Here is a 14,949-nt window from a genome sequence, read left to right on the forward strand (position 1 = left end):
GTACAGACTATGAGCTGAAACCTCAGAGGATTGTGAGCCTATTGAGCTCTGCCAGTCATGTGTAAAACGAGGCTGGACAAATCCCACGAGAAGGGGAGAAGAGAAGTTTTGCAGTTGAGGATTGATACTTTATATTAAATTCCATGGTATGTCTTCCCCCGAACGTTCAAAGTTTTATAGGTTGCCTTGTTTCATTTTATGTTATAGCTGTTGCTGGAAGCCAATTTTACCTGGTTTATGGAAAAACATATTGCCTTGCTGAATCCCAGGAGCCATTGAGCAAATTTGTCTAGCAAGGCCTCATTCACACGGACATCCTCAGCTGTACAGAATGCACGTCAATGTAGAAACCTGTATCTACATTGGCATGTGTGGGGTTTAGATACACTTTACAGTGAGAGGAAATCTCTCCAAATGAAGGAAAATGCCCTCTTAGACATAGGGTTGTCACCTTTTCTTCCAGTGAAAGCCAAATTTTTTGGGGAGAATGAGTTTTGGCTTAATCATATGAAAAATATTGCCGCCCATTAATATTTGAAAATCACAGTTGAGATTATTTTCAGTGGGGGGCCAGTAGCCCCTATATTAATTTTGGTTGCCCCTGTCTGCGTGACATCTTCTGTCTGGGTTTAAGCTGCCATGAAACCCGGACAGAGCATCCAAAACCTGGAATGTCCTGGTGAATCCTGGACAGGCGGCAACCCTACTTAGACATTTGTTTACTGGAACATGTGTCCCGGTGACACAATGGCTACCAGGAAAAACAGAGATGGTGAATCTCCCTAGCAGGGATACAAACAGCAATACAAACCTGGCAGGGAGTTCAACCCCTCACTACGTTACCCAAAACAAAAGGTTTTGGCCTTGAAAACAGATTTGAAACATTTGCTGTGTTTCTAAATGTTGATTTGTCCAGATTTGCTGGTTGTCAATAAAGTTTTATAAACGTCTACCCCAAAAAAATCCATGTGTCAAAATGATTCTTCTTTTGTAACTTTTTCCTGCAGGTTATGGAAACTTTCAGTGAGCTGAGCCTTACTGAACGTGAAGTGGAGATAGTCATGTCCAACCATGAGTCTGATGATCCTGATGGTTCTCCTCCCGAGGATTGCTGGGACTTTTCAGTGGCGGTTGCAGGCGGTCCTGGTGTTGGCAAAACCGTTTTGATCCAGGCTCTTCTGGGCTTCACCGAGAACGGTCAGCATTCAAGAGCTGCATTTCTGCATCCTACTAAGCCTGGTGGACCATTACTGTATCTTCACCCTTCCCACCCTGGTTTGACTCTCTGGGAGCTTCCTGTAGAAGATAGCTCTCCCGAAAAGTGGATCTCCGAAGCCGACCTCCTTCTTCTGGTCACCGACGGTCAGTTCTCACAAGCTCACGTTGACCTGGCCAGCAGTGCTTTGAATCAGGGCAAACGACTCTGTCTTGTACGCACTAAAGTGGACTGCAACTTGCATACCCTGAAGAGGAGGATGAAGGAAGAGTACAATCGGGTGGAAGTGCTGTCCGCATTACGCATGGTCACTATACAGCCTTTCAGCAAAATGATCAAGGAAGAGGCTCCGCCGTTGTTCTTGGTGTCGGGCTTTGAGCCAAATAAGCTAGACACACCAAAGTTGAAGGCAGAGGTGGAGAGGATCTCAAGAGAATGTGGCAGGTAAGAAGCCAATGGAGGTTTTGGAAGTTGAGGAAGTGACATTTTAAAGCTGAATACACAATTGATGGACACTTTCTTGTAATTCTATGCAGCCACTTTTCAATTCACATCAAAAGTCTTTAAACACTTGCTGTCCGGGGCAGAGGCGTAATTAGTGACCTCAGGGCCCCGATGCAAGAATCCATGAAGGGCCCCCCCCCAGAAGAAAAAAATTAGATGCATTTTTTTTTTTTTAAACAAAAAAAAACAAAACTCTCCTCTTTCATGTCCCCAGCTCCCCATTATCTCCCCCTTCATGTCCCCAGCTTTCCGCTCCCAGACCCCACAATCTCCTCTTCCATGCCCCCAGCTTCCCCTCATCTCCTCCTTCACGTCCCCAGCTTTCCGCTCCCGGACCACATGTCACCTTCATAAAAACTCCAAGACCCGGTCGCAGCCGTGACCTCTGGGACCCTGGTAGTTCCGCCACTGGTCCGGGGCATTTTCTTACTATTTGCGCACACATGATAAAATATATATTTTTGATTAGAAAACAGCTTCAAACCCCAAAACAATGATATACGTTCTGAAAGCAGAGGCCCTGTAGAATAAAAAAAATGCTAGTTGCAATTTTTATGTTGCACAGTTTTTGCGCAAATGTTTATCAAACCGGTATTTATAGGAAAAAATAAACTAAATTAAAATTTAGTGCACAGAAACATAATATTATTATATTATGTTTCTGTGCACTAAATTTTAATTTAGTTTATTTTTTCCTAAAAATACCAATTTTCTGGTAAAATATGAAAGACGGGGTCACGCCGGGTAAATAGATACCAAACATGTCAAGCCTTAAAATTGCGTTTGCCCGTGAAGCCGCAACAAAAGTCAATACCCAAAATTTCCCATAGGGAACACTTTAAGCGCTATTACCGCTTATTAGATTAGTGCTAACAGTGATTGATGGGCCTAGAATTGCTCTCACTCGGACGTTCGCAGCCATATGTAACATGTGTAGCTCAATTGTCTTTTTCGCACGTAGGCGCACCGGCACGTGTTTATGTGCGTGCTTGATGTGGGGACTTGAAAAAATGTTTTTTGCAGTTTTTTTTTATATGTTACTTTTTTATATACACTTCTTTTTTTTTTTTTTTTTTACACTAACACTATTGCTATCACATAGGGGGCTAACATGCACCCTATGTAATAGCAGATAGGGTGTGACAGGTCCTCTTTATGAAGACATCAGGGGTCTTTCAGACCCCTAATGTCACCTAGGGACCCCAAAGAAGCAGAGGAATCAGAGATCTGCCCCCCCAGCCAGCTTCATCTCCAGGCTCTAGGAGCCGGTGTTTATAACGAGTGACACCGGAAGTGATGTAATACACATCACTTCCGGGTCCAGTGATCGGAGGAGAGATCAGCGGCTGAAAGCCGCTGAATCTGTCTCTGATCACTGCAGGAAGATCCGCTGAGCCGCTCCTGGGCGCCGCACGGGGACAGCGGTGCCTGGGGAAGCCAACGGGGGCCGGGGAGGGTGCTGCACGGTACAAACGATCCGGCGGCTGTACTGACGCCGGATCGCTTGTACAATAACAGCAATCGTCTGAGGTTAAAAGCAACAACAAGAACGCGGCTATCGCAAGAAGTATGGAAGGTGGCCTTGCTCTCCAGCCTGGTGGCTAGCGTGCCCGTCCCTGGAGTGGCGATTGCATGCGACCTGTCCTTACTGACTGCGCATCTGGACACTTACCGGCAAATACTGGGCCTAGATGCCGACTCATTAGCCAATCTGTCCCATAAGTCAGGGGTTCCTGTGCACACGCTTATGTTAGAGATCCAGAGCCCAGCGGGGAAAGGAGTGACCAGGGAGCTTGTTGGAAAAATGCTCGGCTCATCCACGGGTATTGGGTTGCTGCAGCAGCCATGTTCTTGTTTTAACCACTTCTACGGGCCGCCGCCTACAGACATATTTCCAGTTACTCTTGTATGTCTCTTGCAAAATGTCCATTTAAAAACCTACCATGGTTTAACTATGTCAATATCATTTTCCCACAGACCCCTGTGTCTTGCCCAGCAAGGCTACGAAGTGATTGGTTATGAAGAAATAGCCGAGTTGCAGTCTGCGTTGGAGAGAGGTGGGATTTCAGAGATGATCAGGTTCATCCAGAGCAGCCTGGACTCTCTGCTGGACACTAGATTCGACCTTGCAATGATGGGTGGTAACCCCGACTTTCGCCACTCCATTCTAAACTCCCTTCGGGGACTGATCGATAAAGAGGATGGAGCAGCTCATGGTGGAAACCCAGAAAACCCAATAGAATACCCCTGTCTTAAGTACCCCAAGGCCAGCCTGTGGGACCTCCCCGGGATGGAGAGTCTGGAGTCCCAGCCGAAAAAATACCTAGAAAGTGTGCACATCAACCATTATGACTTCACCCTTCTGTTTCTTACACCGTGGCAAGAGGCCTCCAGTAGTTACAAGTCCTTAGTTCTTGAGCTGAAGAAGGAAGGAAGGAAAAGTGCTTTTGTCCAGGACTGTGGTGAAGATGACAGCCAGCAAGGTGCAAAAGATAGCGATGTCTTTGTCCTTTCTCCTAGTAAAATTCCAGGTCTGGAATTCCATAGGTTCTTGGGTTTCCTGGAGAAGAAGCTCTCCAGCCAGAAGCTGCGAGCCTTTATGCTTTCACTCCCAAACATCTCTGCGGAAGTCATTCAGAAAAAAATGGAGGCGCTGTCGCAAGAAGTATGGAAGGTGGCCTTGCTCTCCAGCCTGGTGGCTAGCGTGCCCGTCCCTGGTGTGGGGATTGCATGCGACATGTCCTTGCTGACTGCGCGTCTGGACACTTACCGGCAAGAACTGGGCCTAGATGCCGACTCGTTAGCCAATCTGTCCCATAAGTCAGGGGTTCCTGTGCACACGCTTATGTTAGAGATCCAGAGCCCAGCGGGGAAAGGAGTGACCAGGGAGCTTGTTGGAAAAATGCTCGGCTCATCCACGGGTATTGGGTTGGAGGTTGCAGGAGTTTTCTTGCACAGATTCCCTCTGTTGGGTCCTTTGGCCACTGGGGGCATTGCTTTCCATGCCAGTTACTTAGTGCTTACCCGCTGCTTACAGGCCATGACAGAGGATGCCCAGCGGGTACTTGCCAGAGCACAGTCACCTGCCTAGGTTATTAAAGGTATAGTCCACCCAAATTGGTAATTCGGGTGTAGGTAGAGTCAGGTGGGCTTAGAATTGACCCTATATGTCTTGGATACTCTAAATGTGAGATCTCCCTGGCATCATTTCTGGGTCTGTTCCTGTCCACCCGGGACTTTTGCGTGTCCCCGCCCACCCTTGTGTGTTTCAGCTCCTCCTGTTACATTCTCCATCATATAAAAAACGAAAGAGATCCAATGGAACCCCTAAAATGACCATAGCGGGTTTTCAGAACAGGGGACCCAGTGCCGAGATCTGCCTAATGGAGTATCTGAAAAACATGACATAAAGTCGTTTATCTCACGAGCATCTGCCATCAGCTGAAATATCAATTCTGGGTGGACTGGCCATTTAACAAACTTCACCCTAATAAATATCTCTGGTTTAGGTGGAGAGGGGCGTGCTTTGATCCCACAACAATGCTCTCTAAGAGATGGAAGTGGAAATATTTCCCCAACTCGCACCCCATGTAAAAATCTAACCTGCCTTTTTCTCTTTCAGCCAAGCTGCTGGTGTCACCCGGTCACCGGCCTGAATGGTGGATTCTCTATGTAGAGGAATCAAAGGACACATGATAAAGAATTTCTGTACACTGACCTATTGGGGGGGTTTTTCATGGTAACATAAGGAGAACGCAGCCTTGCCTCACGGTCACAGCCATACCAGTGGCGGGCAGGGGTTGAATCTTGTCCCGCTCCACCTAAAAACAGACTAAAGACTATAAGGTAGAGTTGCTATTTATTTACAGTTGTTAAACGCACTACTCATGCATACAGTCATTTTTGCTGCTAATGCCATCTGTTTGCATTTTGAGTGCTTAAAGGGGGGGTGGGGTACCGGCACTTATAGTGTAAATCCACCTTTTGGGGCCACTTCTGAATTTTGATGCCGGGCAGTGAAATATTCATGGCTGCATATAGTAATTAATACTCCTATGGCTCTCGTATGTATATATGGACTTCAAAATGTAATGGACAACTGTACACTTAGTTCTGCTTTCCTTTATGTAGAAAACAACTACCCGCCCGGAACTGCATTTTCCGGGCGTCAAGAGATAGGAATTCCACACCCCTGCTGCCCCTCTATTCCCTGCTGCCTCGAGGCCAGGCCTTGGTTGGCCTTGTGGGAAATCCGGCCCTGCCCCTACCTGAGTTCAGCCTGCTTGGTAAAATACTCGCCTTCCTCCCCATTCCGGCAAAAGTTACTAGGTGTTCCTGCCGGGCCCTCTTCCTACTGCACACATGGGGGCCCCATTTATTCTTATGGATGAGCCTTACTCTACCGGACGGCCGGATGCCACTCTGCTCTGTAAATCAGTAATCTGGGCTCCTGCTCATTGCCGTCACCACCACCAAATGTCCATCAGAACCATTGAAGTGCTATCAAGCTTGACTTGAGTGGGGTTGGAGCATACCTGTACACCTCCCCTGCCTCCCACAATGCAATGCTCAGTGCCCGATGACCTGTAGTGAGGTTCCAGCACTGTCACATGGTGGGGGCATGCCTTTTACTATGCAAATAGCAACGGTCGGAAAGTCTGTATTTGCTTACGATTTTCAGGAGGCTCTGGCCACAGATAAAGGAGGAAATGGGAAATTAGCTCACGGTTCCCGCTGCAAAGCTTCACTGTCATTATAATTAAAGCCGAACTGCAGGAAAGTTAAATACATAACCGCCAGCTCTTTTACTTGAATATTGCTTTGTCTGTCTGTCAACCCAGTCCTAAGAGTTACACAGCCCTGCTAGACAGTAAAGTCAGGTTGGTGACCTGACTTCTCTCTAGTGCAGTTAAGCAATGCAGCCTGGTCACCTTACGCCCCGCAACCTGTGAATGGACAGGGAAGGAGCAGCAGTAGTACAGTGACGACTCAGGGCAGGTTCACACCATTTTCCGGACCACATCTGGTCCGGAAAATGGTGTGAACCCGCCCGCAGTTCCAGTGCATTCCAGACCAGACAAAATGAGACATGCAGTATTTTTCTGGTCTGGTCTGGAAGGGACTGGGCTGGTGTGAGCAGAGGCCAGAAATAGCATAGGGATACATAAGGATGCATTTTGGGACCGGAAACAATCTGGTCTGGTCTGGTCTGGAGATGATCTGGATGCAATGTGAATGGGCCCTCATCCCTTTGTTCAGAGAGGTAAATATTCTCATGGACACAGATGTGGGAATTTATCAGAACTGGAGCAGACAGACTCTGGAGCGGTTGCCCATGGCAACCAATCAGCTTCTCGTCAGATTGTTCAGTTAAGTTCTGAAAATGAAAGAGAGAAGCTGATTGGTTGCTATGGGGAGATTCCGTCTGCTCCAGTTTTGATAAATTCCCCCCAGAGGGTTTACTGTGTCTATATTTCAACTGTGGCTGGAGAAAAAACTTGGGGGTCTTCTTATAAACAATTGACAGAGCCATTCGCCCTGCGGATTTCTGTGAACATTTGTTCTGTGCAGGGGCAAAAATGAACCTTAGTATATTTTCTTTACAGGTCAAATGTAATGTAATAGAGCATTATGGGCAATATATGGAGCTGCATACATATAAGAATAGGAGGGTTATTCACATAGCTAACCGAAGGATCAGCTGATCCTTCGGCCGCCGGAGAACCGAAGGGCTTTTATACGGGCTATTCACTATAGCCGTACAGCTCCCGAAGCTGGCCGAGCGGCTCAGCTGAGTCGAAGGCATATGCTTCGGGTCGACTGACAGCTGGGCGGAGCCAGCCGTGATCTCACGGCCGGCTCCACCCAATTGCAATGACAGATCAGCGCCCAGTTGCAATGACAGATCAGCGCTCCTAGGTTAAACTGTCATTAAACAATGACAACTCCGCCCAGTTATTCATTGGCTGGGGCCTGCTAGAAGACTCTAGCAGGTTCCGGCTAATAGGAAACAGTTGGGCGGAGCTAGCTGTCCCTGCTAGCTCCGCCCAATTGTTTCTTTTTTCAATAATCTTTGATTTTTTTTCTTTTAAAAAAAAAAATCTTTATTTTTTAAAATTGATCATTTATTAAAATTTCTAAGCATTTTTTTTTTTTTCTTCTACTTTTTCCACTGTTTTTCTATTCTGCTCGGTACCGCTATTCACTCGCTGCCGTTCGGCCTATTCTCATAGGGGCCGAACGGCAGATCCAGAGTCGAACTCCTTCTGCACTTCGGCTCAGCCGAACATGCTGAGCATGTTCGGCCGATCCGAAGCTAGCCGCATAGGGCTGAAATCAGCCGTACAAGCCTGAAGTGAATAGCTGAACAGCGTTCGGCTCAATTCACTTTGGGTCGGTTATTCACTCAAGCTTTGTGAATAACCCTCTAGGTGTCTTTTTTGCTTTGCTCCTCATCTCCATCTAGTGACCATAATGCTGTATTACATTACATTCAACCTGATTAGAAAATATACAAAGAATGTTTGTTTTTGCCTCTATCTGCACAGAGCAAATGTTCACAGGGCAAATGGCTCTGCGACTGGTTTATATATAGTGAACACTTTCCTTGTCGCACACCTTACCGAATGTCCCTTGTAGTGGGGGAGGGGTGCTCGCAGTGACTGTGGATGGCTCTGCAAATATCAGCAATCATGTAGAGATGTCACCAGCACTCCAGAATCCTTTTAGGATAACAAAGTGTTCATTTCTTGAAGATTTCTTGTCCTATAACCAAGCGCTTTTCGGGGACCGCACAGGGTCCCTTCATCAGGCTCAGCAATTCAGCCTGATGAAGGGACACTTTGTTATCCTAAAAGGATTTTGGAGTGCTGGTGACCTCTCTACATGATTGCTGGTTTATTAAAAGAGCCCTTCCTATTTCAAGGGCCTATGCAAGTAAGGATACAGGGCAGGCTTGTATAATAAAGAGGTTTTATATGTAAGTGCTATTGGGTAAGAGCAGTGAGTTCAGAGAAGTACAAGATTGGCTGGAATGAATTCCTGCATGTAAGAATAATAGTTTTTTATGACTGAAAAAGCAGATCGAATTTGAGAAAGTTCATTCTGTAAAAGAGTAATTGCAGGAAAAAGGGAAAAGCCATTCGAATGCTACGAACTGCTCAATTTACTTTAATTATATTCTGCAGTAGCCATAATCCAGAGAGCTTCCCTGGGGGGTCACTGGGAGTATTTTTCCTCAAACCTTCAATTTCTCTTTGCCTCCTGTATCACCCATCACATTCAAACTTCCAAAGGAGATTTAAATCTGATGGGTGGCTTCAGGGCCGGTGCTAGACTATTTTGCACCCTAGGCAAGACAAGCACCCCCACAGCTCCACTCCCATGACGCAACTCCCAATCCCCCACTCCCCGTGCATCCCCATTCTCCTGCCGGCTAGCTTCCGCAGGCATGTAAGCAGCTGGGAGCAATAGCCAGACTGCTATTGGCTATTTTAATTTGATAAAGCCAATAAACCCCACCCACTGAGCAGAGGAGTCGACCTGAGAGAGAAAGTTGTCTTTCAGCTCCGCACCTCTGCTTAGTGAATGGGTTCAATAGCCAGCCTGCTATTGGCTTTTGCAATTTGAAATAGATGGGAGGGGGGTGAGTGGTCGTGGCTACACCCTAGGCAGCGGTGCGCCCTATGCGGCTGCCTAGTGGTAGCACCGGCCCTGGGTGGCTTGGAGAAAGTCCCAGTGCTGTATTTTTAACATTGAGGCTTTTCGTTATGGGCACAGACAACCAGAGCCCTGTTGAGAATTCATTTTGTGCATCATAAGGTGTTCTCAGATCACCAGATTACTGACGGAAGAGATTGGGAGGAATTGGGACAACACTGAGCAAGTAGGGTGTTAGTCCTTGTATGCATCTCAAGTATTTGTGTTTCGTTTGAAGGCCAACACCTCTGAATGCCGATATTAGACTAGATTGGTTGCTGGTTGGTTAACTAGCTCTCCAGCTTCTCGGTGACTCCAGGGCCAAGATTTGGCACTTTCCACAAAGGTGTCTCTATGGCAGGTGGATTCACCAGTAGACATGTAAGCTGCGGAAAAATTTGTTTCAGTTCGGATATTTCGTTAATTCGGGATTTGGATCCGAAATTCAATTCAGTTCGGGTTTTGGACGAAATCCAAATCTTCGTTAGTTTCCGATAAGTTTACGAATATTTGTTGCGTATACCACAGAAAACCATATACAGATGTTAATACTAAAGCTGAAATTTCCTAGACCCAAATGGCATTCGGTATCCGAATTTCCGAATTGCATTGGGGAGCTCCAGAATGCCATTCGGGTCTGGGAGCCTCAGCTTTTGTAATATATGTATATGGCTCCCAGACCCGAATGGCATTCAGGTCTGGGAGCCTCAGCTTTAGTAATATATGTATATATATATATGGCTCCCAGACCCGAATGGCATTTCAGGATCCGAATTTCCGAATTGCATTATGGAACTCCCGGATGCCATTCAGGCCTGGGAGCCATATACATTCGGGTCTAGTAGCAGCTTTAGTATTATATGTATATACTGTATGTGGCTCCCATGTTGCCGTAATGAAAATTCGTATACAGACCCATTCGGGATGCATTAAACCAAAAAACATTTAATTGGTCAGAAAAGTCCATTGCTCGTTTTCAGTTTTGTTTTTGAAGGAAATTCGGACGCGATCGGAAATTCGGATCCAGATGCATTGGGATTTGGAGAATCAAATGTGTCCAAATTTGGAAAAATTTGTCCGAATTTTGATTTGGAACGGAACGAATGGCACACGTCTATTCACCAGTTGCCTATTCTTCATTAAGCTACAACCTTTGATTGAAGGTGTTTTCCAAGTTAGAAATTTGTCAAATGACTAGATAACCTCGTGCTAGCAAAGCTGGACGTAGACATTGCAATATGATTGTGTGATCCGTGTACAATTTCCTTTAGAGATACCAAAACTATATAATGTGAGGGCCTTCCTATATCAATGCACTATCCAAGCAGGTAGGTCCTCACACATGCAAAGATTGGAATGTATATGGTCAACTTAAAGTGTGAAGCACAAACCAACAAGGTCCCCTTTACTGCCGCCCCTCACCCCAGCAATGCAAACTCACCTTTCCTCCTTAATGACACAGCAATGTTAATTTTTATCAGCCTGACTGGCCCGTGTTATAGAAATCATTAAATGTTAACTTATTTATGTATGCAATGTCTATAGTGAAATGAAATTGCGAGCCGTGTAACTGTTTAAAGCTATTAAAATTGAAAATTCCACAAGAAACCATTTTGTTCTTTTTTTTCAGCCTAGGGTAAAACACAATTATGCGAAGTCTCTGTGTATATTTTAGGGATTGAAGAGAAGCAGTAGTTAATGGGCTGGTTAATTGGAAAAGTAAAGTGAACCCTAAATCCTATGACCCCCCCAACCTTGGCTGATCCTAATACTAAACCCTCCCCTCAACCAAGTTCTAAAATGTAATCTAACCCTAAAGCAAATCTTGCACTTAAAGGCAAGGTCTGCTTATTAAACCAGGGTCCCCTCCCTCTTTACAAATCGCTGGCCGATAATAATAAGCCAACCTTGCCTTTAAGTGAATGTCCACTTTAACGTAACCTGTAACCTTGATCTGCCCCTGAAAATGAGCACTTAGGTCACATGGGTTGAACTCAAGGCCCAGGGGCCGAATCCGGCCCACCAGGCCATTTCATAGACTTCTACTTTCAGATCTAGGTATTAAGTTATTACTAAAACCAGTGATAATCGAATGCTGAGGCAATTATGATAAAGATTAGATACATTTATATAGTCTTACAGGCCCTTTGAGGGCAACCATAATGTTGATGCGGCCCACGATTAAATTGAGTTTGACACCCCTGACTTAGAGGAACTGAACTCTAGAAGCAGTTTCCCGCCAAAACAAGGCAGCCTGAGGGCAAAGGACTAGTCACCAGTATCGCCCGTGGTCTCCATGCAGCTGATCTCCTAGTTTCTGACTTACCATGCCTTGTTCTCTCCTGTGTCTCTAGAGGCGGCCATTTTGGTAGAGGAAAGGCTTCCTCATGTCCGAGCCTCCAGCGAGAAGAACAATGAGCAGCACAGCTGTGACATCGCCAAATCTCCTAAAAAGATAGCTAGCAGCGCACTCAGATGCAGAAGATGACTTTTTGACCATCTGGCACTACAATACAGTCTTTTCACATTTGAGCAAAGCATGCCTTTTAAAGGAACTGTACTCGGCAAGATGTAGAGGGATTCTTCTAAAAATGATGGTTGTCTCGGAACAGAGTTGATAACAACAAAAAGAAAAAAACTAAATGGTGGAGGAACCCTGCCATAAGCTGGAGTCCCTAGTTTACCTTTAGTGTCTGCAGCTAGGCTGTAGCCAACCCGAGCTTTGTTTATGTTATCTGAGTTTGTTAGGTTTCTCCTAAGCCTGAATGCATTGTTGGCTTCTGAAAATTGTTTTCCACTGGATGCAATGTATTGGTTTATGAAGCTTTATCCTGCCCTGGCCAATCATGGAGGAGGTTATACTAGTGATGTGGGCTGGGGCAAGGATAAATATTTGGAGCGACATTCCAGAAGGGTAATTGCCTTCAAGGCTTTGCCTGGAAAGGATGTCTATGTGAGCGGTCCAAACCTCCCAGGTCTGCTGCTTAGTAAAGGTGTAGTAGCAGAGAAGTCCAGTCTGTTCTTCCCAGACCCTTTTCCTGGGAGAGGAAGCTGAAGACGGTCAGCTCAAAAGACAAACGGAGTGATCTACTTCCTTGTCCAATGCAGTTCCAACGAATACCAGTGCACAACCAAGGCTTCCACCAGCCCTTCATTATAAATAGTGAAAAAGTGTTTGCACACAGTCCCGGATCCAGTAAAACTCTTCTTTATTCAATCAAGGTAAAGAAACAGGCATAGCAATCCTACTAATGCGTTTCAGCCTAAAAGAGGCCCTAACTATAGCTGGAGAAGAAGCTGAAGAAGAGCTTTGCTCACTTAGTTGCCCCACTGGGCTTAAAGGTCAACAACTGGCCTGTGAGAGAGGTCTAAAGAGTCCCATCCTGGTCTGTGGCAGAGGCCAAAGATACTCCAGCTCAAAAATAGCCGCACTCCATGCATCTTCTATTACATATCCAAGCTTTGTTGTAATCCACAAACCAATATACACCACATTATGCTCCCCATTATAAGAGAAACCTCATGCGTTTCACCAACAAGGCTTAATCATAGAGATCCAAAGATACTTGAAGGGATCCATCTGGGCCTACAGATATCTCACCAGCTTGTAGCAGAGGCATTAGGAGTTCTACATTAACCTGTGGAAAAGGCAAAAGAAACTAGAAGATACTACTAAGCGGAGGGACGTTTTGCTGCTGTTTTTGGATATCCTGTAACCCTAACCATCTCTGCCCTAGACGTTTCAGCCATACAATTTCACAAAGGAACATTGGAGGCCTTGACGGCTGTCTGATCAGCACTGCTGGAGGGTTAGTGAGTGCCTGGGTGCAGCTACAAGGCAGGTCATTAGAAGGGACCCTAACATCCAGCTACTCCTTGGGGAGTCATTGCTGTAATGGGATTTTAAAGGTGTCAAGAGTGTAATATGAAAGCACATGTTATACATTCCTTTAAACTTTTACCAATCTATTGATTTCCCATGAACAATGGTTAAAAATGATTTGCTGTCATTGAGACTTTGCAATAAAGAACATTCCTGTAGGCAGAGTTGGGATATGGTATACATTAGAATATATGTCATGCTTAGACTACAGACACCAGACAGTTTTTAGAAAAATATAAAACTGGTGTCAGTTCTCAAGTTTGTAACACGTTTTCTGGGTGAATGTCCACTTCTTCAGAGGAACATTCACCAATAATCTCAATCTCAGCATGTTTATAGATGTCAAGCCTTATAAGGCCGGTTGGATTTTTGCAATCAGCCACGCAGAATGATTGTCGTGGCGAGAAAGCAGGGGCAACCGTGAGTGTCTCACCACCTGAGGGGGGGGGTGTTTGCTTGTGATCCACATTGGTGCATATTCCTCCGAGAAATCTTAGCAACCTGGTATGCTCTGACCATGACACCTGCTAACCCCCCTAACTTCCTAGCTCCTAACTTCCAGTAGTGTAGAAGTAGACAGGTCTTCTTTATGGAGACATCAGGGGTCTATTGAACCCCTAATGTCATCTAGGGACCCCCCAGAGAAGCTGATGCAGATCTGCTTCACCAGCTTCTTCGGCTACAGCAGCCAGAGAAATGACAGGCTGAAACCAGATGTGATGCAATGCATTCAGTAAGCAGGGGAGATCAGCAGGTGGAAGTGTGCTGAACTCCCTCCAATCTCAGTTCAAAGAGCTGCCGTGCCGATCTCAGGCCCTCACGTGGACAGCAGAGTCTGGGATAGCCTACAGCGTCGGTGAAGGGAAAGGGGGGGACCTGCAAACTACCACGCACTATACGAGCAATCGGGTGGCTCTACAACCACCCAAACGCTTGTACGTAACAGCCGTCGATGTTTACTTTGTCCTGCCTGTGCACGCACTAGGGCAGGGGCGCCCACAATTTTTCGTCTGGAGATCTACTTTACAAATGATGAGATCTACCAACAAAAAAACACCTGCATTCTGGAGTGGGAGGAGGCGTGGTGGTGCATTTAAGTCAATGGCACTGCAGCCACACCCCACGCCCTCAGTCTGATTGCCCACACCCGGAATGCAGGCACTGGAACTGGACTGGAACGCAGGTACTCATGTGCCTGCATTTGGAGTGCGGGCGATTATACTGTGGGGGGCGTGGCTGCGGGGCCTTTGACTTCAATGCACCACCACGCCCCCTCCCGACCCTGAACGCAAGTAGCCGGATGGCTTGTGTTCCAGTGTGTTCTAGAGGCCGAATACTCTGGAATGCAGACATTTGTGGTGTGAACCTGCCCTCTCTCTTAACTGTCTCTTCTCTCTCTCCTCGCTCTCTCCCCTGTTTCTATATGCTGCCCCTTCTCTCCGCTATCTCTTCTCTCACTTTCTCTCCTGTCTCCCTCCTGTCTGTCTTTTCTTACTTCCACTGCAGCAGCTTCCCAGGTCTCCTCTCGTGCGCCGGCGTCCTGTCCTCCCGCGGTGCTTGTGTGGCCGAATGTGGCCGACATTAACACGGGGAGAGGTGTCCCGCCCCTTCCCCTCCGCAGCGTCTGACACATTCAGCCACACAAGCA

General features: G+C 46.3%; 1 protein-coding gene across 1 annotated transcript; it reads left to right on the forward strand.

Annotated features, from left to right (window-relative positions):
- Positions 1-1,010: 1,010 nt before the first annotated feature.
- LOC108785533 (interferon-inducible GTPase 5-like) lies at positions 1,011-4,840 on the forward strand. Its single transcript, XM_018554620.1, has 2 exons — positions 1,011-1,660; positions 3,698-4,840. The coding sequence occupies exons 1-2, from the start codon at positions 1,011-1,013 to the stop codon at positions 4,809-4,811; spliced, it is 1,764 nt and encodes a 587-aa protein (XP_018410122.1). The 3' UTR covers positions 4,812-4,840.
- Positions 4,841-14,949: the final 10,109 nt, after the last annotated feature.

This window comes from Nanorana parkeri, unplaced genomic scaffold, assembly GCF_000935625.1.
Source record: "Nanorana parkeri isolate BGI_ZX_2015 unplaced genomic scaffold, ASM93562v1 scaffold166, whole genome shotgun sequence".
In the NCBI taxonomy this organism is placed as follows: Eukaryota; Metazoa; Chordata; class Amphibia; order Anura; family Dicroglossidae; genus Nanorana; species Nanorana parkeri.